The sequence below is a fragment of the Artemia sp. Qi Xiang Cuo genome, chromosome 10 (assembly GCF_049724085.1).
Source record: "Artemia sp. Qi Xiang Cuo chromosome 10, ASM4972408v1, whole genome shotgun sequence".
Classification (NCBI taxonomy): domain Eukaryota; kingdom Metazoa; phylum Arthropoda; class Branchiopoda; order Anostraca; family Artemiidae; genus Artemia; species Artemia sp. Qi Xiang Cuo.
The window spans coordinates 21,996,835-22,021,809 of record NC_142803.1 but is presented as its reverse complement, the minus strand read 5'-3'; the positions used below and the strand labels follow the sequence as shown (position 1 = coordinate 22,021,809).

Below are 24,975 nucleotides of genomic sequence, written 5' to 3'. Positions count from 1 at the left end.
AGGTAGCAGTATCGATAATCGATATAACATTTTGCTCTGTTGACATTCTCATGACGATTTTTTTCTGCCATCTCTACAAATTGAACTAGCACTAAACTTAATTAATAAGTAGTGTTAATGTCAAAGCTGGAAATAACTGCAAAACTCATGCAGGTAACAGGCCTCTAGGTAGAAAAACTAAGAATGACGAATTTCACATGTTTTTCGGCACTTTTTTCACAGGTTTTGAAAATTCATAGTGGTAACCCTGTATTTTGGCTAATTATCTAGAGGGACACTAAAAGTGCCCTTTATTGGGGGATTTGGACACTTTTGTCTCAAAACGTTTTGGCAACCCTGTTATGTGAAGAAACAGATAAAAAGCAATTTCTTGGACCTTGCTCTTCAGGTTTTAAAAGGTGTATAACTTTCTAACGTTAAAAGCTTATCTGATTAAAGAGAATCAGATTAATTGTGAATAATGTTAATGCATACCAGTTCTAGTCTGTTGGAGCATTCTTTCCTTGCAGAAATATGGTCAAATCTATTGTAACAGAAATGAGATATAGCCTAGGCTAAGAGAAAAAACATGTTGAGCCAGTTTCTTGTTCATTGATCTTCCATAACGACAATTACTGCTGCTACCAACTAGGCACCATGGATACCCAGCCCCTATCATTGCTGGACTGTGTAGTAATAGGTGAGCATGATGCTCTCTTGAACATAATCCCACTAGCCTAATGCCCTGAATGCAAGCAATCAGGCTGTTATACAATGCTCACTAATTGCCTAGATAGCTATCTCAAGATAAAGAAACATTTTAAGAAACCAATTGTTACAATTAGCCTACTTATGCAGAATTAGCATAATTTACACATTTTGCATGCAGCTCTGCTATACTTTACCCTAACTCCCTGTAATATGCAAATATATAGCCCAAATTATATATTTTTCAATGCAATGTTCCACCTGTGACTTGTTTTTCCAGTTTTTGTTTTGTCACAGGTGATTTGATTTACAGGTAGGCCTAACATGGTTGAAACAACTAAGACACATTCAGAGAATAGATAAGAAATATATAATTTGGACTATATATTTGCACATCAGGGGGGTTTGGGATAAAGTACAGCAGAACTGCATGCAAAATGTGTAAATTATGCTCATTCTACATATTATGAAATAAGAATTGTTTTCTTAACATGTTTTCTTATCTCCAGCTAGCTATTTAGGCAAATACCCAATGTTCCTTTAGCCAGTACCCTGAAATTAATTAATTTCCTAATATCTTTGTAGAGATTACTGTCTGATCAGGCAAAAGTTAGCAGGGCATGATTGGTCCTTTGCAGGCCTGAGAATAATGTTGCTTAATTATGGAATATGATGAAGAAAATATAGAGCAGTATAGATTATTTACCTAGGAATAAGGTGAACATACCAATCAAGGCCTTTTTTATGTTCTTTCTGAATATACTAATTGCTTTACTTGGAAATTCAATTTTAAACCCTTTACAGGGCCTCAAGGATTATATGTTTCTCTTATTTTAGATGCTGCTTTTATACCTCTGTTAGTGTCCCTCTTATTTAAACCAGTTTACCCATAAATTGAGTTGATGGTAACAAAATCAAGGATCAGAATATACATAGGTAATATATAATTTGGGCTATATGTTTGAACATAAATAAGAGGGACCTCAATCATATGGCTAATCTGGGTGTAAAGTTAGTTTATGATGCAAATGAATGTTATATTTTGATTCAAGATGCAATTCTGGGTATATATTTTCACATTAGGGGGATGGGGGGATTATACTCTGTAAATATATAGGTTCTAAGAAACTCATGAATTTCTTAGAAAAACAAGGAAAGAAGTGAAGACAAAGGTTCTTCCTCTGCAAAATGTGTTCACAATGACTTTTCTGCATATTATGGAGTAAGAATTATTTTCTTAACATGTTTCCTTATGTCCAGCTGGGCTCCTATGCTTATAATACTGGTTGGCTAATTTAAAGATTTGTATGTATGTACACTGTCAAATTACATCTGGTGATATCCCAAATGTGGAGGGGGGGTAAAGTATAGTAGAGTTGTAGTTGAAATGTATTAACTACAATTATTCTGCATATAATGAAGTAAATAATAACTATTTTATATAGCCTAGCTAAAAATAAGAGAAAAAGGTATAATCTTTGAGGTTTGTTCATGGGCTTAAAATAGAATTTCCAAGTAGAGCAATTATTATATTCAGAAAGTGGTACATCTTTTAGAACATAAATTTCTTTCTTAAAATACAAGGAGGCTAGAGACTTTCCAACTTTGGGCTTGGGTTGGACCATTCCTTTGTACATAAGACAAATGACTTGGGGAAACATGAAAAGTAGGGCTAAAGCACCTAACATTCCAACGTTGGGCTTGGGTTGGACCATTCCTTTGTATAGAAGACAAATGACTTGGGGCAACAAATGAAAAGTGAGCTAAAGCACCTTACATTCCAACTTTGGGCTTGGGTTGGACCATTCCTTTGTACATAATATAAATGACTTGGGGAAACATGAAAAGTTGGGATAAAGCACCTAAAATTCCAACGTTGGGGTTGGGTTGGACCGTTCCTTTCTATAGAAGACAAAAGAATTGGGTATACAAATGAAAAGTGAGCTAAAACACCTTAAATTCCAACTTTGGGCTTGGGTTGGACAATTCCTTTGTATAGAAGACAAATGACTGGGGGCAACAAATGAGAAGTTAGCTAAAGCACCTTACATTCCAACGTTGGGCTTGGGTTGGACCATTCCTTTGTATAGAAGACAAATGACTTGGGGCAACAAATGAAAAGTTAGCTAAAGCACCTTACAGTCCAATTTTGTGCTTGGGGTGGACCATTCCTTTGTACATAAATAAATTACTGGGGAAACATCAAAAGTGGGGCTAAAGCACCTAACATTCCAACTTTGGGCTGGGGTTGGACCATCCCTTTGTAGAGAAGTCATATGACTTGGGGCAACAAATGAAAAGTGAGCTAGAGCACCTTACATTCCAACTTTGAGCTGGGGTTGGACCATCCCTTTGTAGAGAAGACAAAAGAATTGGGGTAACAAATGAAAAGTGAGCTAAAGCACCTTACATTCCAAGTTTGTTTGTATAGAAGACAAATGACTTGGGGCACAAATGAAAAGTGAGCTAAAGCACCTTACAGTCCAACTTCGGGCTTGGATTGGAGCATTCCTTTGTACAGAAAACAGGGGCAACAAATGAAAAGTGAGCTAAAGCACCTTACATTCCAAGTTTGGGCTTGGGTTTGACCATTCCTTTGTACATAAGACAATTTACTTGGGGAAACATGAAAAGTGGGGCTAAAGCACCTAACATTCCAACTTTGGGCTTGGGTTGGACCATTCCTTTGTATAGAAGACAAATGACTTGGGCCAACAAAAGAAAAGTGAGCTAAAGCACCTTACATTCCAACTTTGGGCTTGGGTTGGACCATTCCTTTGTACTTAAGACAAAAGTATTGGGGCAACAAATGGAAACTGAGCTAATGCACCTTACATTCCAACTTTGGGCTTGGGTTGGACTATTCCTTTGTACAGAAGACAGGGGCAACAAATGAAAAGTGACTATTCCTTTGTACAGAAGACAGGGGCAACAAACGAAAAGTGAGCTAAAGCATCTTACATTCCAACTTTGGTCTTGGGTTGGAGCATTCCTTTGAACAGAAAACAGGGGCAACAAATGAAAAGTGAGCTAAAGCACCTTAGATTCCAACTTTGGGCTTGGGTTGGAGCATTTCATTGTACAGAAAACAGGGGCAACAAATGAAAAGTGAGCATAAGCACCTTACATTCCAACTTTGGGCTTGGGTTGGACCATTCCTTTGTATATAATACAAAAGAATTGGGGCAACAAATGAATAGTGAACTAATGCACCTTACATTCCAACTTTGGGCTTGGGTTGGACCATTCCTGTGTACAGAATACTGGGGCAAAAAATTAAACGTGACTATTCCATTGTACAGAAAAAAGGGGCAACAAATGAAAAGTGAGCTAAAGCACCTTACATTCCAACTTTGGGCTTGGGTTGGACCATTCCTTTGTATAGAAGACAAAAGAATTGGGGCAACAAATGAAAAGTTAGCTAAAGCACCTTACATTCCAATTTTGGGCTTGGGTTGGACCATTCCTTTGTACATAATACAAATGACTTAGGGAAACATGAAAAGTGGGGCTAAAGCACCTAAAATTCCAACATTGGGCTTGGGTTGGACCATTCCTTTGTATAGAAGACATATGACTTGGGGCAACAAATGAAAAGTGAGCTAAAGCACCTTACATTCCAACTTTGGGTGCGGGTTGGACCATTCCTTTGTACATAAGACAAATGACTTGGGGAAACATGAAAAGTGGGGCTAAAGCACCTAACATTCCCACATTGGGCTAGGGTTGGACCATTCCTTTGTATAGAAGACAAAAGAATAGGGTAAACAAATGAAAAGTGAGCTAAAACACCTTACATTCCAACATTGGGCTAGGGTTGGGCAATTCCTTTGTATATAAGACATATGACTGGGGGCAACAAATGAAAAGTGAGCTAAAGCACCTTACATTCCAACGTTGTGCTTGGGTTGGACCATTCCTTTGTAAAGAAAACAGGGGCAACAAATGAAAAGTGAGCTAAAGCACCTTACATTCCAAGTTTGGGCTTGGGTTTGACCATTCCTGTGTACATAAGACAATTTACTTGGGGAAACATGAAAAGTGGCGCTAAAGCACCTCACATTGCAACATTGGGCTTGGGTTGGATCATTTCTTTTTATAGAAGAAAAATGACTTGTGGCAACAAATGAAAATTGAGCTAAAGCACCTAACAGTCCATCTTTGGGCTTGGGTTGGACCATTCTTGTGTAGAGAAGAAAATAGACTTGGGGCAACAAAAGGACACTGAGCTATTGCACCTTACATTAAACCTGTGGGCTTGGGGTGGACTATCCCTTTGTACAGAAGACAGGGGCAACAAATGACTAGTGACTATTCCTTTGTACAGAAGACAGGGGCAACAAATGAAAAGTGAGCTAAAGCATCTTACAGTCCAACTTTGGTCTTGTGTTGGAGCATTACTTTGTACAGACAACAGGGGCAACAAATGAAAAGTGAGCTATAGCACCTTAGATTCCAAGTGTGGGCTTGGGTTGGAGCATTCCTTTGTACAGAAAAAAGGGGCAACAAATGAAAAGTGAGCTAAAGCACCTTACATTCCAACTTTGGGCTTGGGTTGGTCCATTCCTTTGTATAGAAGACAAAAGAATTGGGGCAACAAATGGAGATTGAACTAATGCACCTTACATTCCAACTTTGGGCATGGGTTGGACCATTCCTTTGTACAGAAGACAGGGGCAACAAATGAAAAGTGACTATTCCTTTGTACAGAAGATAGGGGCAATAAACGAAAAGTGAGCTAAAGCATCTTAAATTCCAACTATGGTCTTGGGTTGGAGAATTCCTTTGTATTGAAGACAAAAGAGTTGGGGCATCAAATGAAAAGTTAGCTAAAGCACCTTAGATTCCAATTTTGGGCTTGGGTTGGACCATTCCTTTGTACATAAAACAAATGTCTTGGGGAAACATGAAAAGTGGGGCTAAAGCACCTAAAATTCCAACATTGGGCTTGGGTTAGACCATTCCTTTGTATAGAAGACATATGACTTGGGGCAGCAAATGAAAAGTGAGTTAAAGCACCTTACATTCCAACTTTGGGCTTGGGTTGGACCATCCCTTTGTACAGAAGACAAAAGAATTGGGGCAACAAATGAAAAGTTAGCTAAAGCACCTTACAATCCAAGTTTGGGCTTGGGTTGGACCATTCCTTTGCACATAATACAAATGACTTGGGGAAACATGAAAAGTGGGGCTAAACCACCTTACATTCCAGCGTTGGGCTTGGGTTGGACCATTTGTTTGTATAGAAGACAAATGACTTGGGGCAACAAATGGAAATTGAGTTAAAGAACCTAATATTTCAACTTTGGGCTTGGGTTGGAGCATTCCTTTGTACAGAAAACAGGGGCAACAAATGAAAAGTGAGCTAATGCACCTTAGATTCCAACTTTGGGATTGGGTGGGAGCATTCCTTTGTAAAGAACACAGCGGCAACAAAAGAAAAGTGAGCTAAAGCACCTTACATTCCAACTTTGGGCTTGGGTTGGACCATTCCTTTGTATATAAGACAAAAGAATTGGGGCAACAAATGAAAAGTCATCTAATGCACCTTACATTCCAACTTTGGGCTTGGGTTGGACCATTCCTTTGTACAGAAGACAGGGGCAACAAATGAAAAGTGACTATTCCTTTGTACAGAAGACAGGGGCAACAAACGAAAAGTGAGCTAAAGCATCTTAAATTCCAACTTTGGTCTTGGGTTGGACAATTCCTTTGTATAGAAGACAAATGACTGGGGGCAACAAATGAGAAGTTAGCTAAAGCACCTAACATTCAAACGTTGGGTTTGGGTTTGACCATTCCTTTGTATATAAGACAAATGACTTGGGCCAACAAAAGAAAAGTGAGCTAAAGCACCTTACATTCCAACTTTGGGCTTGGGTTGGACCATTCCTATGTACATAAGACAAATGACTTGGGGAAACATGAAAAGTGGGGCTAAAGCACCTAACATTCCAACATTGGGCTAGGGTTGGACCGGTCCGTTGTATAGAAGACAAAAGAATAGGGTATACAAATGAAAAGTGAGCTAAAACACTTTAAATTCCACCATTGGGCTAGGGTTGGGCCATTCCTTTGTATAGAAGACAAATGACTTGGGGCAACAAATGAGAAGTTAGCTAAAGCACCTTACATTTCAACTTTGTGCTTGTGTTGGACCATTCCTTTGTATAGAAGACAAATGACTTGGGGCAACAAATGAAAAGTTAGCTAAAGCACCTTACAGTCCAAGTTTGGGCTTGGGTTGGACCATTCCTTGGTACATAAATAAATTACTGGGGAAACATCAACAGTGGTGCTAAAGCACCTTCCATTCCAACTTTGGGCTAGGGTTGGGCCATACCTTTGTATAGAAGTCATATGACTTGGGGCAACAAATGAAAAGTGATCTAGAGCACCTTACATTCCAGCTTTGACCTGGGGTTGGACCATACCTTTGTAGATAAGACAGAAGAATTGGGGTAACAAATGAAAAGTGATCTAAAGCACCTAACATTCAAAGTTTGTTTGTATATAAGACAAATGACTTGGGGCACAAATGAAAATTGATCTAAAGCACCTTACATTCCAAATTCGGGCTTGGTTTGGAGCATTCCTTTGTACAGAAAACAGGGGCAACAAATGAAAAGTGAGCTAAAGCACCTTACATTCCAAGTTTGGGCTTGGGTTTGACCATTCCTTTGTACATAAGACAAATTACTTGGGGAAACATGAAAAGTGGCTCTAAAGCACATAACATTGCTACGTAGGGCTTTGGTTGGACCATTCGTTTTTACAGATGAAAAATTACTTGTGCCAACAAAAGTAAATTTAGCTAAAGCACACAACAGTCCATCTATGGGCTTGGGTTGGACCATTCTTGTGTATTGAAGACAAATGTATTGGGGCAACAAAAAGAGACTCAGCTATAGCTTCTTAACTTTAAACGGTATTCATGGTTTGGACCATTACTTTGTACAGAAGACAGGGGCAACAAATGAAAAGTGAGCTAAAGAACCTTACATTCCAAGTTTGGGATTGGATAGGAGCATTCCTGTGTAAAGAAAACAGGGGCAACAAATTAAAAGTGAGCATAATCACCTTACAGTCCAACTTTGGGCTTGGGTTGGACAATTCCATTTTATAGAATACAATATACTTGGGGCAAAAAATGTAGAGTGAACTAAAGAAAATTACATTCCACCTTTGGGAAAGGTTTGGACCATTCCTTTGTACAGAACACTGAGGCAAAAAATTACAAGTGACTATTCCTGTGTACAGAAAATAGGGGTAAAAAATGAAAAGTGAGCTAAAGCACCTTAAATTCAAACTTTGGGCTTGGGTTGGACAATTCCTTTGTATAGAAGACAAATGACTTGGGGCATCAAATGAAAAGTTAGCTAAAGCACCTTACATTCCAATTTTGGGCTTGGGTTGGACCATTCCTTTGTACATAAAACAAATGACTTAGGGAAACATGAAAAGTGGGGCTAAAGCACCTAAAATTCCAACATTGGGCTAGGGTTGGACCATTCCATTGTATAGAAGACAAATGACTTGGGGCAACAAATGAAAAGTGAGTTAAAGCACCTTACATTCCAACTTTGGGTGTGGGTTGGACCCTCCCTTTGTACAGAAGACAAAAGAATTGGGGCAACAAATGAAAAGTGGGGCTAAACCACCTTACATTCCAGCGTTGGGCTTGGGTTGGACCATTTGTTTGTATAGAAGACAAATGACTTGGGGCAACAAATGGAAATTGAGTTTAAGAACCTAATATTTCAACTTTGGGCTTGGGTTGGAGCATTCCTTTGTACAGAAAACAGGGGCAACAAATGAAAAGTGAGCTAAAGCACCTTACATTCCAAGTTTGGGCTTGGGTTGGAGCATTCCATTGTACATTAGACAAATGACTTGGGGAGACATGAAAAGTGGGGCTAAAGCACCTAACATTCCAACGTTGGGCTTGGGTTGGACCATTTCTTTGTATATAAGACAAAAGAATTGGGGCAACAAATGAAAAGTGAGCTAAAGCACCTTACATTCCAAGTTTGGGCTTGGGTTGGACCATTCCTTTGTACATAAGACAAATGACTTGGTGAAACATGAAAAGTGGGGCTAAAGCACCTAACATTCCAATGTTGGGCTTGGGTTGGACAATTCCTTTGTATAGAAGACAGATGACTTGGGGCAACAAATGAAAATTGAGCTAAAGCACCTTACATTCCAACATTGGGATTGGGTTGGACCATCCCTTTGTACAGGAGGCAAATGAATTGGGGCAACAAATGAAAAGTGAGCTAAAGCGCCTTAGATTCCAACTTCAGGCTTGAGTTGGAGCATTCCTTTGTACAGAAGACATATGACTTGGGGTATCAAATGAAAATTGAGCTAAAGCACCTTATATTCCAACTTTGGGCTTGGATTGGACCGTCCCTTTGTACAGAAGACAGAGGCAGCAAATGAAAAGTGACTGTTCCTTTGTACAGAAAACAGGGGCAACAAATGAAAATTGAGCTAAAGCACCTTACATTCCAACTATAGGCTTGGGTTGGAGCATTCCTTTGTACAGAAAACAGGGGCAACAAATGAAAAGTGAGCTAAAGCACCTTACATTCCAACTATGGGCTTGGTTTGGACCATTCCTTTGTATAGAAGACAAAAGAATTGGGGCAACAAATGAAAACTTAGCTAATGCACCTAACATTCCAACATTGGGCTAGGGTTGGACCATTCCATTGTAAAAAAAACAGCGGCAATAAATGAAAAGTGACTATTCCCGTGTTCATAGTACAGGGGTAATAAATGAAAAGTGAGCTAAAGCACCTTAATTCCAACTATGGGCTTGGGTTGGACCATTCCTTTGTAAATAAGACAAATGACTTGGGGAAACATGAAAAGTGGGGCTAAAGCACCTAACATTCCAACATTGGGCTAGGGTTGGACCATTCCATTGTATAGAAGACAAAAGAATAGGGTATACAAATGAAAAGTGAGCTAAAACACCTTAAATTCCAACTTTGGGCTTGGGTTGGACAATTCCTTTGTATAGAAGACAAATGACTGGGGGCAACAAATGAGATGTGAGCTAAAGCACCTTACATTACAACGTTGGACTTGGGTTGGCCCATTCCTTTGTATATAAGACAAATGACTTGGGCCAACAAAAGAAAAGTGAGCTAAAGCACCTTACATTCCAATTTTGGGCTGGGGTTGGACCATTCCTTTGTACATAAATAAATGACTTGGGGAAACATCAAAAGTGGGGCTAAAGCACCTAACATTCCAACTTTGGGCTTGGGTTGGACCATCCCTTTGTATAGAAGACAAATGAATTGGGGCAACAAATGAAAAGTGAGCTAAAGCACCTTACATTCCAACTTTGGGCTAGGGTTGGACCATCCCTTTGTAGAGAAGACAGATGACTTGGGGCAACAAATGAAAATTGAGCTAAAGCACCATACATTCCAAGTTTGATTGTAGAGAAGACAGATGAATGGGGGCAACAAATGAGAATTTAGCTAATGCACCAGAAATTCCAACTTTGGGCTTGGGTTGGACCATCCCTTTGTAAATAATATAAATGACTTGGTGAAATATGAAAAGTGGGGCTAAAGCACCTAAAATTCCAACGTTGGGGTTGGGTTGGACCGTTCCTTTCTATAGAAGACAAAAGAATAGGGTATACAAATGAAAAGTGAGATAAAACACCTTACATTCCAACTTTGGGCTTGGGTTGGACCATTCCTTTGTATAGAAGACAAATGACTTGGGGCAACAAATGAGATGTGAGCTAAAGCACCTTAAATTCCTACTTTGTACTTGGGTTGGACAATTCCTTTGTATAGAAGACAAATGACTGGGGGCAACAAATGAGAAGTTAGCTAAAGCACCTTACATTCCAACGTTGGGCTTGGGTTGGACCATTCCTTTGTACATAAGACAAATGACTTGGGGAAACATGAAAAGTGGGGCTAAAGCACCTAACATTCCAACGTTGGGCTTGGGTTGGACCATTCCTTTGTATAGAAGACATATGACTTGGGGCAACAAATGAAAAGTGAGCTAAAGCACCTTACATTCCAGCTTTGGCCTGGGGTTAGACCATCCCTTTGTAGAGAAGACAAAAGAATTGGGGTAACAAATGAAAAGTGAGCTAAAGCACCTTACATTCCAAGTTTGTTTGTATAGAAGACAAATGACTTGGGGCAACAAATGAAAATTGAGCTAAAGCACCTTACATTCCAACTGTGGGCTAGGGTTGGGCCATCCCTTTGTAGAGAAGACAAAAGAATTGGGGTAACAAATGAAAAGTGAGCTAAAGCACCTTACATTCCAAGTTTGTTTGTAGAGAAGACAAATGAATTGGGCCAAAAAAAGAAAAGTGAGCTAAAGCACCTTAAATTCCATCTTTGGGCTTGGGTTGGACCATAACTATGTAAATAATAAAAATGAATTGGTTAAATAAGTCCAGTTGCGATAAATAAAATTAAAGTCCAAACTTGGTGTTGGGTTGGACCGGTACATTCTATAGAATACACAATAATAGGGTATAAAAATTAAAAGTGAGCTAAAACACCTTAAAGTACACCATTGGGCTAGGGTTGGGCCATTCCTTTGTATAGAAGACAAAAGAATTTGGGCAACAAATGAAAAATGAGCTAAAGCACCTAACATTTCAACTTTGGGCTTGGATTGGAGCATTCCTTTGTACAGAAAACAGGGGCAACAAATGAAAAGTGAGCTAAAGCACCTTACATTCCAAGTTTGGGCTTGGGTTTGACCATTCCTTTGTACATAAGACAATTTACTTGGGGAAACATGAAAAGTGGCGCTAAAGCACCTAACATTGCAACATTGGGCTTGGGTTGGACCATTTCTTTGTATATAAGACAAATGACTTGGGGCAACAAATGAAAAGTGAGCTAAAGCACCTTACATTCCAACTTTGGGCTTGGGTTGGACCATTCCTTTGTATTGAAGACAAAAGAATTGGGGCAACAAATGGAAACTGAGCTAATGCACCTTACATTCCAACTTTGGGCATGAGTTGGACCATTCCTTTGTACAGAAGACAGGGGCAACAAATGAAAAGTGAGCTAAAGCATCTAACATTCAAACTGTTGTCTTGTGTTGGAGCAATACTTGACAGTAAACAGGGGAAACAAATGAAAAGTGAGCTAAAGCACCTTACAATCCAACTGTGGGCGTGGGTTGGACCATCCTTTTGTACTGAAGGCAAATGAATTGGGGCAACAAATGGAAACTCAACTAATGAACCTTACATTCCAACTTTGGGCTAGGGTTGGACCATTCCTTTGTACAGAAGACAGAGGCAACAAATGAAAAGTGACTATTCCTTTGTACAGAAAATAGGGGCAATAAATCAAAAGTAAGCTAAAGCACCTTACATTCAAACTTTGGGCTTGGGTTGGACAATTCCTTTGTATAGAAGACAAATGACTGGGGGAAACAAATGAGAATTTAGATAAACCACCTTACATACAAATTTTGGGCTTGGGTTGGACCATTCCTTTGTACATAAAACAAATGTCTTGGGGAAAAATGAAAAGTGGTGCTAAAGCACCTAACATTCCAACGTTGGGCTTGGGTTGGACCATTCCTTTGTATAGAAGACAAATGACTTGGGGCAGCAAATGAAAAGTGAGTTAAAGCACCTTACATTCCAACTTTGGGCTTGGGTTGGACCATCCCTTTGTACAGAAGACAAAAGAATTGGGGCAACAAATGAAAAGTTAGCTAAAGCACCTTACAATCCAAGCTTTGGGCTTGGGTTGGACCATTCCTTTGCACATAATACAAATGACTTGGGGAACACATGAAAAGTGAGGCTAAACCACCTTACATTCCAGCGTTGGGCTTGGGTTGGACCATTTGTTTGTATAGAAGACAAATGACTTGGGGCAACAAATGGAAATTGAGCTTAAAGAACCTAATATTTCAACTTTGGGCTTGGGTTGGAGCATTCCTTTGTACAGAAAACAGGGGCAACAAATGAAAAGTGAGCTAAAGCACCTTACATTCCAAGTTTGGGCTTGGGTTGGACCATTCCTTTGTACATTAGACAAATGACTTGGGGAGACATGAAAAGTGGGGCTAAAGCACCTAACATTCCACCGTTGGGCTTGGGTTGGACCATTTCTTTGTATATAAGACAAAAGAATTGGGACAACAAATGAAAAGTGAGCTAAAGCACCTTACATTCCAAGTTTGGGCTTGGGTTGGACCATTCCTTTGTACAGAAGACAAATGACTTGGTGACAACATGAAAAGTGGGGCTAAAGCACCTAACATTCCAATGTTGGTCTTGGGTTGGACAATTCCTTTACAGAAAACAGGGGCAACAAATGAAAAGTGAGCTAAAGCACCTTACATTCCAACTTTGGGCTTGGGTTGGACCATCCCTTTGTACAGGAGGCAAATGAATTGGGGCAGCAAACGAAAAGTGAGCTAAAGCACCTTAGATTCCAACTTCGGGCTTGAGTTGGAGCATTCCTTTGTACAGAAGACACATGACTTGGGGTATGAAATGAAAATTGAGCTAAAGCACCTTATATTCCAACTTTGTGCTTGGGTTGGACCGTCCCTTTGTACAGAAGACAGAGTCAGCAAATGAAAAGTGACTATTCCTTTGTACAGAAAACAGGGGCAACAAACGAAAATTGAGCTAAAGCATCTTATATTCCAACTATAGTCTTGGGTTGGAGCATTCCTTTGTATAGAAGACAAAAGAGTTGGGGCAACAAATGAAAACTGAGCTAATGCACCTTACATTCTTGGGCTTGGTTTGAACCATTCCTTTGTACAGAAGACAGGGGCAATAAATGAAAAGTGAGCTAAAGCACCTTACATTCCAAGTTTGGGCTTGGGTTGGACCATTCCTTTGTACATAAGACAAATGACTTGGTGAAACATAAAAAGTGGGGCTAAAGCACCTAACATTCAAATGTTGGGCTTGGGTTGGACAATTACTTTGTATAGAAGGCTGGGCAACAAATGAAAAGTGACTATTCCTTTGTACCGATGACTTGGGGCAACAAATGAAAATTGAGCTAAAGCACCTTACATTCCAACTTTGGGCTTGGGTTGGACCATACCTTTGTACAGGGGATAAAAAGTGGGCTAAAGCACCTTAGATTCCAACTTCGGGCTTGAGTTGGAGCATTCCTTTGTACAGAAGACAAATGACTTGGGGTATGAAATGAAAATTGAGCTAAAGCACCTTATATTCCAACTTTGGGCTTGGGTTGGAGCATCCCTTTGTACATTAGACAAATGACTTGGGGAGACATGAAAAGTGGGGCTAAAGCACCTAACATTCCAACGTTGGGCTTGGGTTGGACCATTCCTTTGTATAGAAGACAAAAGAATTGGGACTACAAATGAAAAGTGAGCTAAAGCACCTTACATTCCAACTTTGGGCTTGGGTTAGACCATTCCTTTGTACATAAGACAAATGACTTGGTGAAACATGAAAAGTGGGGCTAAAGCACCTAACATTCCAATGTTGGGCTTGGGTTGGACAATTCCTTTGTATATAAGACATATGACTTGGGGCAACAAATGAAAATTGAGCTAAAGCACCTTACATTCCAACTTTGGGATTGGGTTGGACCATCCCTTTGTACAGGAGGCAAATGAATTGGGGCAACAAATGAAAAGTGAGCTAAAGCGCCTTAGATTCCAACTTCAGGCTTGAGTTGGAGCATTCCTTTGTATAGAAGACAAATGAATTGGGGCAAGAAATGGAAATTGAGCTAAAGCACCTTATATTCCAACTTTGGGCATGGATTGGACCGTTCCTTTGTACAGAAGACAGGGGCAACAAATGAAAAGTGACTATTCCTTTGTACAGAAGACAGGGGCAACAAACGAAAATTGAGCTAAAGCATCTTACATTCCAACTTTGGGCTTGGGTTGGAGCATTCCATTGTACAAAAGACAGGGGCAATAAATGAAAAGTGACTATTCCTTTGTACATATGACAGGGGTAATAAATGAAAAGTGAGCTAAAGCACCTTAATTCCAACTATGGGCTTGGGTTGGACCAGTCCTTTGTACAGAAGACAAATGACTGGGGGAAACATGAAAAGTGGGGCTAAAGCACCTTATATTCCAATGTTGGGCTTGGGTTGGAGCATTCCTTTGTATTGAAGAAAAAAGAATTGGGGCAACAAATGGAAACTGAGCTAAAGCACCTAACATTCCAAGATTGGGCAAGGGTTGGACCATTCCATTGTAAAAAAAACAGCGGCAACAAATGAAAAGTGACTATTCCTGTGTACAGAAGACAGGGGCAACAAACGAAAAGTGAGCTAAAGCACCTTACATTCCAACTATGGGCTTGGGTTGGACCATTCCTTTGTACATAAGACAAATGACTTGGGGAAACATGAAAAGTGGGGCTAAAGCACCTAACATTCCAATGTTGGGCTTGGGTTGGACCATTCCTTTGTATAGAAGACAAAAGAATTGGGCCAACAAAAGAGAAGTTAGCTAAAGCACCTTACATTCCAACTTTGGGCTTGGGTTGGACCATTCCTTTGTACATAAGACAAATGACTTGGTGAAACATGAAAAGTGGGGCTAAAGCACCTAACAGTCCAATGTTGGGCTTGGGTTGGACCATTCCTTTGTACAGGGGATGAAAAGTGGGCTAAAGCACCTTACATTCCAACTTTGGGCTTGGGTTGGACCATTCCTGTGTATAGAACACAAAAGAATTGGGGCAACAAATGGAAACTGAGCTAATGCACCTTACATTCAAACTTTGGGCATGGGTTGGACCATTCCTTTGTACAGAAGACAGGGGCAACAAATGAAAAGTGACTATTCCTTTGTACAGAAGACTTGGGGCAACAAACGAAAAGTGAGTTAAAGCATCTTACATTCCAACTTTGGTCTTGGGTTGGACCATCCCTTTGTACAGGGGATGTGTCTTCTATACAAAGGAATTGTCCAACCCACGCCCAACGTTGGAATGTAAGGTGCTTTAGCTCACTTTTCATTTGTTGCCCCTGTTTTCTGTAAAGGAATGCTCCAACCCAAGACTAAAGTTGGAATGTAAGATACTTTAGCTCCCTTTTCATTTGTTGCCCCAAGTCATTTGTCATATATACAAAGGAATGGTCCAAACCATTCCCAACGTTGGAATGTATGGTGCCTTAGCTCAGTTTCCATTTGTTGCCCCAATTCTTTTGTCTTCAATACAAAGGAATGGTCCAAACCAAGCCCAAAGTTGGAATGTAAGGTGCTTTAGCTCACTTTTCATTTGTTGCCCCTGTCCTCTGTACAAAGGGACGGTCCAATCCAAGCCCAAAGTTGGAATATAAGGTGCTTTAGCTCAATTTTCATTTGTTGCCCCAATTCTTTTGTCTTCAATACAAAGGAATGCTCCAACCCAAGACCATAGTTGGAATGTAAGATGCTTTAGCTCACTTTTCATTTGTTGCCCCTGTTTTCTGTAAAGGAATGCTCCAACCCAAGCCTAAAGTTGGAATGTAAGGTGCTTTAGCTCAGTTTCCATTTGTTGCCCCAATTCTTTTGTCTTCTATACAAAGGAATGCTCCAACCCAAGCCCAAAGTTGGAATGTAAGGTGCTTTAGCTCACTTTTCGTTTGTTGCCCCTGTTTTCTGTACAAAGGAATGGTCCAACCCAGGGCTTTCGTATCAAAGAAATTTTCGTAGAAATTTCAAAAAAGGCTCATTAGATTGGAAATTGGAGTGTCTTGTGCCCTTTTTAATAGTTGAAAGTGATTGGAAGGCAACTAACACCCCTTCCACGCCCACCATTTCCCCAAACACATCCAATCAAAATTTTGAGACAGCCATTTTGCTCAGCGTAGCTGATTTCCGGATAGAAAATATGTTTTTGAGGAGGACACTCCCCCACAGCCATCAGGGCAAGGGTTTTAAGTTATGCCCTGGTGGCATATAAGAACGATGTTGGCACAATGTATTATTTATTTTCTGTTCCTTTAGACCAGGGCACTTCGTATCCAAGAAGTTGTCGTAGAAACTTCGAAAAGAGCTCCTTCAATTGGACATTGGAGTGGCTTTTGCCCCTTTTTAATAGTCGAAAGTGATTGGAAGGTAACTAACACATCTTCCACGCCCACCATTTCCCGGAACACATCGAATCAAAATTTTGAGATGGCTATTTTGTTCAGCATAGTTGATTTCCAGATAAAAATTATGTTTTTGAGGAGGACACTCCTCCCACAGCCCTCAGGTCAAGGGTTGTAAGTTATGCCCGGGGGTCATATAAGGTTCTTATAGAATGTGTTTTCACAGAAGCCTCAAAAAGGGATCATTCGATTGAAAATTTAAATGGATAGTGCCCTTTTTTAATAGTTGAAAGTAATTGGAAGGTAACCAACACCCCTTCCGCGCCCACCATTTCCCCAAACACATCCAAATAAAATCTTGAGATAGCCATTCTGTTCCACGCAGTTTAAAGTTCAGGAAATTAAACCTTTGAGCAGGACACTCCCCTTACAGTCTTCAGGGCAAGGGTTATAAGTTAGGAGCGGATAGTACATAAAGTTCCTATTCACAGCTTTGTCATAGACACTTCAAAGAGCGTTCATTCGATTGGAAATTCAAAGAATTAGTGCCCGTTTTAGTAGTTAAAAGCGATGTTAGGGCAACTAACCCGCCTCTCACGCCCGCTTTTTCCCCAAACACTTCCAATCAAAATTTTTAGATAGCCATTTTGTTCAACGTAGTTGAAATTTTTGGAAAATAGGTCTTTGAGGATGACCCCCCCCCCCACAGCCCTCAGGGCAAGGGTTGTCAGTTATGCCCTGGGGAAATATAAGGTTTTTATAGAAAGCGATGTTGTAGAAACTTCAAAAAGGCCTCATTCGATTGGAAATTGAAAGAGCTAGTGCCCTTTTTAACAGTCGAAAGTGATTGAAGGGCAACTGACCCCCCTCTCACGCCCACTGTTTTCCCAGACACATCCAATCAAAATTTTGATGATATATACATTTTGTTCAACGTAGTTGAAAGTTCTGGAAATTAAGTCTTTTAGGATGATAACCCCATCAGAGCCCTCAGTGCAAGGGTTGTAAGTTATACCCTGGGGGCATATAAGGTTTATATAGAAAGTTGTTACCGCCCTCTCACGCCCACCATTTCCCCGAAAACATTCAATCAAAGTTTAGAGATTTTGTTCAACGTAGTTGAAAGTTCTGAAAATTATGTATTTAAGGATGACAAACCCCCAGAGCTCCCAAGGTAAAGGTTGTAATTATGCCCTGGGGGCATATAGGGTTTTTATAGATAGAGTTGTTGTAAAAACTTCAAAAGCAGCTCGTTCAATTGGACATTGAGGGGGCTACTGCCCTTTTTAATAGTCAAAAGTGATTGAAGGGTAACTAACCCCCTCTCACGCCCACCATTCCCCCAAACACATCCAATCAAAATTTTAAGATAGCCATTTTGTTCAACGTAGTTGAAAGTTCTGGAAATTCGGTCTTTGAGGATGACCCCCCCAGCCCTCAGGACAAGGGTTGTAAGTTGTGCCCTGAGGGCATATAAGGTTTGTATAGAAATCGTTGTCGTATAAACTTCAAAAGGGGCTCATTCAATTGGACATTGAGAGGGCTACTTTCCTTTTTAATAGTCGAAAGTGAATGGAGGGTAACTAAACCCTCTCTCACGCCCACCATTCCCTCAAACACATCCAATCAAAATTTTCATATAGCCATTTTGTTCAACGTAGTAGAAAGCTCTGGAAATTAGGTCTTTGAGGATGACCCCCCCTTCTCCTAGCCCTCAGGGCAAGGGTTTTAAGTTATGCCCTGGGGGCATATAAGGTTTTTATTGAAAGTGTTGCCGTAGAAACTTCAAAAGAGCTCATTTGATTGGAAATTGAAACTGCTAGTGCCTTTTTTTAAAGTTGAAAGGGATTGGACAGCGACTAACGCCCCTCTCACGACCACCGTCTCCCCAAACACATCCAATCAAAATTTTGAAATAGCCGTTTTGTTTAACGTAGTTGAAATTCTGGAAATTAGGTCTTAGAGGATGACAACTACCCTAACAACCCATAGGGTAAGGGTTTCCCTAAACACATTCAATAAAATCTTAGAGGTAGCAATTTTGTTCAACGTTGTTGAAAGTTCTGTAAATTATGTATTTGAGGATGACAAACCCCCCAGAGCCCCCAGGGCAAAGGTGGTAAGTTATGCCTTGGAGAAATATAAGACAGTTATAGATAGAGCCGTCGTAAAAAGTGCCAAAGGGGCTCATTCAATTGAACATTCAGAGGGCTGCTGCCCTTTTTAATAGTCGAAATTGATTGGAGGGTAACTAACCCCCCTCTCACACCCACCATTCCCCCAAACACATCCAATCAATTTTCAGATAGCAATTTTGTTCAACGTAGTAGAAAGTTTTAGAAATTAGGTCTTTGAGGATGAACCCCCCCCCCCTCCCCAGCCCTCAGGGCAAGTGTTTTGAGTTGTGCCGTGGGGGCATATAAGGTTTTTTTGAAAGCGTTGTCCTAGAAACTTCAAAAGGACTCATTTGATTGGAAATTGAAACGGCTAGTGCCTTTTTTAATAGTTGAAAGGGAATGCCGAGCGACTAACGCCTCTCTCACGCCCACCATTTCCCCAGACACATCCAATCAACATTTTGAGATAGCCATTTTGTTTAACGTAGTTGAAAGTTCTGGCAATTAGGTCTTAGAGGATGACAACCACCCTCAGAGCCCTTAGGGTAAGGGTTGTAATTTATGCCCTGGGGCATATAAGGTGTTTATAGAAAGCGTTGTCGTAGAAACTCAAAAGGGGCTCATTCGATTGGAAATCGAAAGGCCTAGTGCCCTTTTTAATAGTCAAAAGCCCAATTAGGCATCTCAGTAGTATCCCAAGAACGACTGAGGGTATTATGTTCAAACTTTCGGGGCTACTGAAAAAAATTCAAATGAATGTACATTGTCAGTTTAATATACATATACGGATATCTAGTAATCAAAATGTTAATATTATTTGATTTATTAAAATTATAATAAAAACATTTATATTTTTTTCCGTAAAGTGCAAATTATGTTCTGGCCTTGGGAAGGCATAGGGCTTTTGAGCCCAACTTATGTTAATTTCTGCTCGTTTTGAGTTTCATTTGGTTATTTATTGTAATTTCTGTTCGTTTTGGGTTTCATTTATTTATCAATGCTGATTTGTGGTAGTTTCACGCTTGGTAGATTATTTGATTTTATTTTTGCTCATTTTTTATTTAATGGAGTTCTTTACTTTTCTTTGAAAAACTTATTTTGTAGAAAAAGTTATTTTAATTAATCTCTAACAAAGGAAGGAGACTCTTCAGCTAGTTTGTTTTCAGCTAGTTGGTAAATAATGGTGCAAAGTTTTGCTATTTTACTGGCTCTTTTTTTATTGGGTAAACGGAGTGATGGAAGAATGTAGAAGAAGATTGGTCTCCGTTGGTAAGAAAAAGAAGTTGTCTTGGTGCAATGTCACCCATATCAGTCACTAATTCCACCCACCCCCCCTCCATTATTTTGACTAGTGATGCCGCTTACTAAGCAACAAGTTTAAGCTATGGGAAAACTATTTGTATTTTTAGTTTAAAAAACAGAAGTCATAGTTTAGTAATACTTAAAGCACTTTTTCTAATTTCTATTGATCGGTTGTTAAATTTATCTTTAATTGATAACATTTCAGTCTTATAATACTTAAAAAAAAATTAATTTTATATTTGCACACATCTAGGGATAGGACTGAAATTTTCTCATACTGCTTCAGAAGACTCGCATCTGGTGGGACCTTACCGAAAAATCAGAGAATTGTAGAGTAAATTTGGCTTTCTATCAGATAATAGTGATTTCTATCAGTGGCTTTCTAATCAGATAATAGTACACATGTTGTCTGACCATCTACTCTCCTCTTATAATCTTTGAATTTTTAGCTCCCCATAAAATTTCGGTCGTAATTAAAATTTCGGTCTGTTGTGGAACTTATGGTGTATTTTTCAATGGTATTCAGCCAAAAATTCTGTTGAGGTCTTGACTTCAATTCAAACCCTATTTTTTCAAACTCTTTTTTTGCTTATTTTTAGATTAACAAAGAAGAAAATTGGATTTAAAATGTGTGTATTTTAGATAAAGTGAAATTAAGGATAACACAATGTCTTTTGAATGAAAAAGTGCTTGTACATAAGAAGTGTAATGCCTTTTTACGCCTTATATCTAAACGCCTTTTTTGTCTGCTGTAATTTGTATTATTTGTTTTAAGGGATTTCTTTATGGAAATCCATTTTTTTCATTGTATTTCTTTCTATTATTTTATTATATTTCTATTATCGTTTATTCTAGTATCTTATTATTTCTTCTGTTACCTTTCTATTATTTCTTTCCTTTTATTTTTATAGGTTTCTTTTAGTAGAAAACTACCTAAAGGGACCATAATTGTGCAGAATTATGGGGTTTTTTTATTATTTTTTTTTCATAGTTTATTTTTATTGTAGTTCATTTGTTTTGATGTGTCCAAATATTTATACTAATCCAAACTTTTGGCAATAAATCAAGAATGTCAATAATGGCGAAAATTGTAGTCTTAGTTGAAGACCTCAAAATATCAAGAAGCCTGTCATCCCCTTCTAAATTTAAAGTATGACCCTTAACTATTCTAGGCTCTGACTCACAAAAAACCAAAAATGTTCTATCCTATTATCCTTAACCCCCACATGCAGTGGCAAGTAAGTTGTGCTTCTTTTCACGAATTGCTGACTGTCTTTCATTTTATCCTTAAGAAAATCCAGTCCCATTTAAAGGTGATTAGTTCTTAACAATGTTTCCTGACTGTCCTTGAGAAATCCCTATCTCATTGAAAAGCTGCTTAATTCTTAACAATATTTCCTGACAGTCCATGAAAAACTCCAATTCCATTTAAAAGTTGCTTAATCCTTGAAAATATTTTCTGACTGTTCCTGACTGGCCTTGAGAAACTCTTGCCCCAGTTGAAATTTTTTGAAGCGTGTTTTTTTTTTGTTTTTTTTTTGAAGGGTGATTTTTTTTTTTATTATTATCAAAACAACATTTATCTTTGCAGATGGTAGTAAAACGTAGGAAAAATGATTCTGAAGTGTCAATTGCTGATGACCTTAGTACAGAAATACCCATACGTCGTTCCACAAGACTGCGAGGTAGTCAAAATGTAACAGAAGCTCCAAATAAAGTTGAGGTTTCAGGATCAGAGAGTGGTTCATCACAAAGTAAGATCACAAGAGGAAGAGCATCTAGAAACGGAAATGATAGTGACATGGAATCAGGTCATAGCTCTTCAGCAGATGGGATCCAAAAAACCGAGAAAAGAATAACTCGAAGTAAGGTTGATGGAAAAACTGAAAATGAACCAAAACAAGTTCCTGCAAAGGAAGCAGTGCGAAGCAAGTCGGTGTTAAGCAATGATACTCCAAGTAAGCGCCGGAGAACTACTTCAACCCAATCACTGGATGAGTCATGTTCAGGAAAGTTAGTAACACCTGTGACTAGAAGATCCAGTCGTAGAATAGTTAGTGGTGATTTAGGCTTGGATAGTTGTGTAAGTGGAATAGAAACACCTCGATTAAGAGGAAGTTCTTTAAAAGTTTCAGCAGAGCCTGATCTTGAAGTCTTGTCAGAAGAGATTCGACCCGTTGCTATTGTTCAGGAGACAATTAAAGAGGTTTCTGAGAATGAGTTAATCGAGAGTGCAAGCAGCAATGAATCTTCCAAAAATGAGACAGAAAGAATAATAGGTGATAAATCACAGTCTGGTAAAGGGAAGGAATTGAATACTACTAACTCAAAAGGATTTGCAATGGTAGAAGAAATCCATAAAGGTAAAGCAGATGAAAGTTCAGAAATTGAAAAGACAAAAAATAAAAGTTGGCTTAAAAACGTTGCTGAAGCTATTCCAGAAATTGTATCGTCTGTCGGATTAGTGGTTGAAAAACATATAATCACAACAACTGATAAACCAGAAATTGGTTTTTGTGATGATCAAAACGTTGCTGAGGATACACGTATGGAAGAACAAGAAGCAAATTTGACTGGCTTTTCTTTGAGTGTTGATGAAAATGAAAGACTAAATCTAGAAGAGAAAGGGACAGAAAATGAAGTACAGCGTGTAAAAGGCGAAGAGTTTAATACTCCTAGCACTGATGGATTTGAAATGGCGGAAGAAGATTATAAAAACAAACCAGATGGAAGTCTTGAAATTGAAAAGACAAGAGAAAAAAGTCAAATTAAAGAGGTTGCTAATCCAGAAATTATAGCTTACTTCAAGTCAGTAGTAGAAGAAGATGCAATCACAACAATTAATAAACCAGAAAAGGCTTTTGGTGATGATCGAAAAGTCACTGAGGATTCACATATGGAAGAAAAAGAAGCAAGTTTGACTGGCTTTTCTCTTCGTGCTGATGAAAATGAAAGATTAAATCTTGAAGAGAAAGAGACAGAAAATGAAGCACAACATGTAAAAAGTGAAGAGTTGAATACAGCTAACACGAAAAGACTTGAAATTATGGAAGAAAGTGATAAAAACAAACCAGATGAAACTCCAGAAACTGAAAAGACAAGAGAAAAGGATCAAAATAAAACAAACAATGAAGCGATTCCGGAAATTCCTTCTTCGGTAGAATTATTAGTTGAAAAACATATAATCACAACAACTGGTAAACCAGAAATACGTTTTTGTAATAACCCAAAAGTTGTCGAGGATGCATATATGGAAGAAAAAGAAGAAAATTTGGCTGTCTGTACTCGTAGTGTTGAAGAAAGTGACAAATTAAATTTTGAAGGAAAAGAGAAGGAGAATCTTCACAATATTGAGAATCAAGTAATGGCGTGCAAAGTAGCTTATAAACCTGTATCAAAACTTGGTAGTAGTACTGGTAAATGTATACGTTCTGTTGCGCCACCTATAGTTCCGCGTGGGAAAAACGTTTCTGGGCGATTTTGGCGTGAACCAAAAGAAAGGTTTAAAAACAATTGCAAAGACAAGGGATTAAAGTCGTCAAGAGAACAATATGAAAAGAATAAAATCGAGAGAATAAGGATAAAGCTTTTGGAAGATAGGAAAAAGGAAGAAAAGCGACTTAAAATTGAAGAGTTGAGGAAAAGACAGCAGTTAAATAGCCAACGGAAGGAGATCAATGATAGAAGAGGGGAGACTGTCCAAGTGATTAAGAATACGTTGAAATTGAAAACGCTGTCTAAAAAGCAGAGAAGAATGTATCAAAAGAGGGATACAACAGGAGTGGCCAAGTCGAACTGATTTTATATATATTTGAATTAAACAGACTTGGTCTCAAATGTTTTAATCGAAAATTATATTATAGGTATGGGCATACACATGTCGAACCTCGGGAGAGGATTGTATTATTTTTCCCAAAAAAAGGGAGAGAAAAATTGAAAAAACCATTTTCATGCTACCATTTACCTTGTTTTTGTAAAAAAAAATACATATCCCCTCCCCTCTTTGTATGTAGGTTATAAGCAGTCAGACCAAAATTTAGGGTATCGAGGTACCCATTCTTGAAGAATTGTAAGTTTTGGGTCCAGAATTTCCGTGTTTTCTAGGAATTTCAGCGTGGGCTCCAAAACTTTCACCTCTGGTTAGTCTAAAGGAATACTCGCATATAAAGTATGGAACTAAGGACTCACTGGACCGATGGAACTTCAGACTGGTTCAAAGGAACCACTCTGGAATTGTTTTCAAAAATGAATCATTCTTGTTACGTTTTTACGAGTCGGACAAACGCTTTTTTTGGGGGGGGGGGTCAATCTGCCTAACACCCCTAAAATTATTTTCTGCTCAGTCTATTTTTGTGGAGTATAAACTTAAAAAAATGGGTTTCTTGAATGAAAAGAAAGAGCAGTATTAAACTTGAACGAACCAAAATTGTACTGTATTTGAGGAGGGCTGTCACCCCCTCAACACCTCTCTTCACGCTAAACTTTAACTAGTGCTTTGCTGATAGTATTTTAGAGTGCAGAGACGTATAGCCAGTTAGTTTCTGTAGGTGTTTTATTTGCTGCTTGCTTTTCAAAACACTTAACCAAAAGTTTAATTGTTCAAGAGTAAACAATACATTCCTTTCGATATCCTTTCTATACTTTCCATTCCTTTTCATACCAATAGCTTTCCATTCTCGAGGTATTATAAAAAAAACTTTTATCCCATTCCCCGTCTATTGGAGCATTCGACGTTGAATTTATTGGTGGAAAAAAATCAAACTCCAGCATAAAGAGTGGGGACACTCATATACTCCCACTAC

General features: G+C 38.9%; 1 protein-coding gene across 1 annotated transcript; it reads left to right on the top strand.

The window, feature by feature from the left end:
- The first annotated feature begins 324 nt into the window (after positions 1-324).
- Positions 325-24,006, top strand: LOC148947578 (uncharacterized). The gene is made up of 2 exons (XM_089095314.1): positions 325-398; positions 21,765-24,006. Exon 2 carries the CDS (start codon positions 21,765-21,767, stop codon positions 23,970-23,972), a length of 2,208 nt encoding a protein of 735 aa, XP_088951440.1. The 5' UTR covers positions 325-398; the 3' UTR covers positions 23,973-24,006.
- The last annotated feature ends 969 nt before the right edge of the window (positions 24,007-24,975 follow it).

Bases quoted from the DNA above. Each gene is read 5' to 3' on its own strand.
- LOC148947578 (XM_089095314.1), top strand. From the start codon at position 21,765: ATGGTAGTAAAACGTAGGAAAAATGATTCTGAAGTGTCAATTGCTGAT.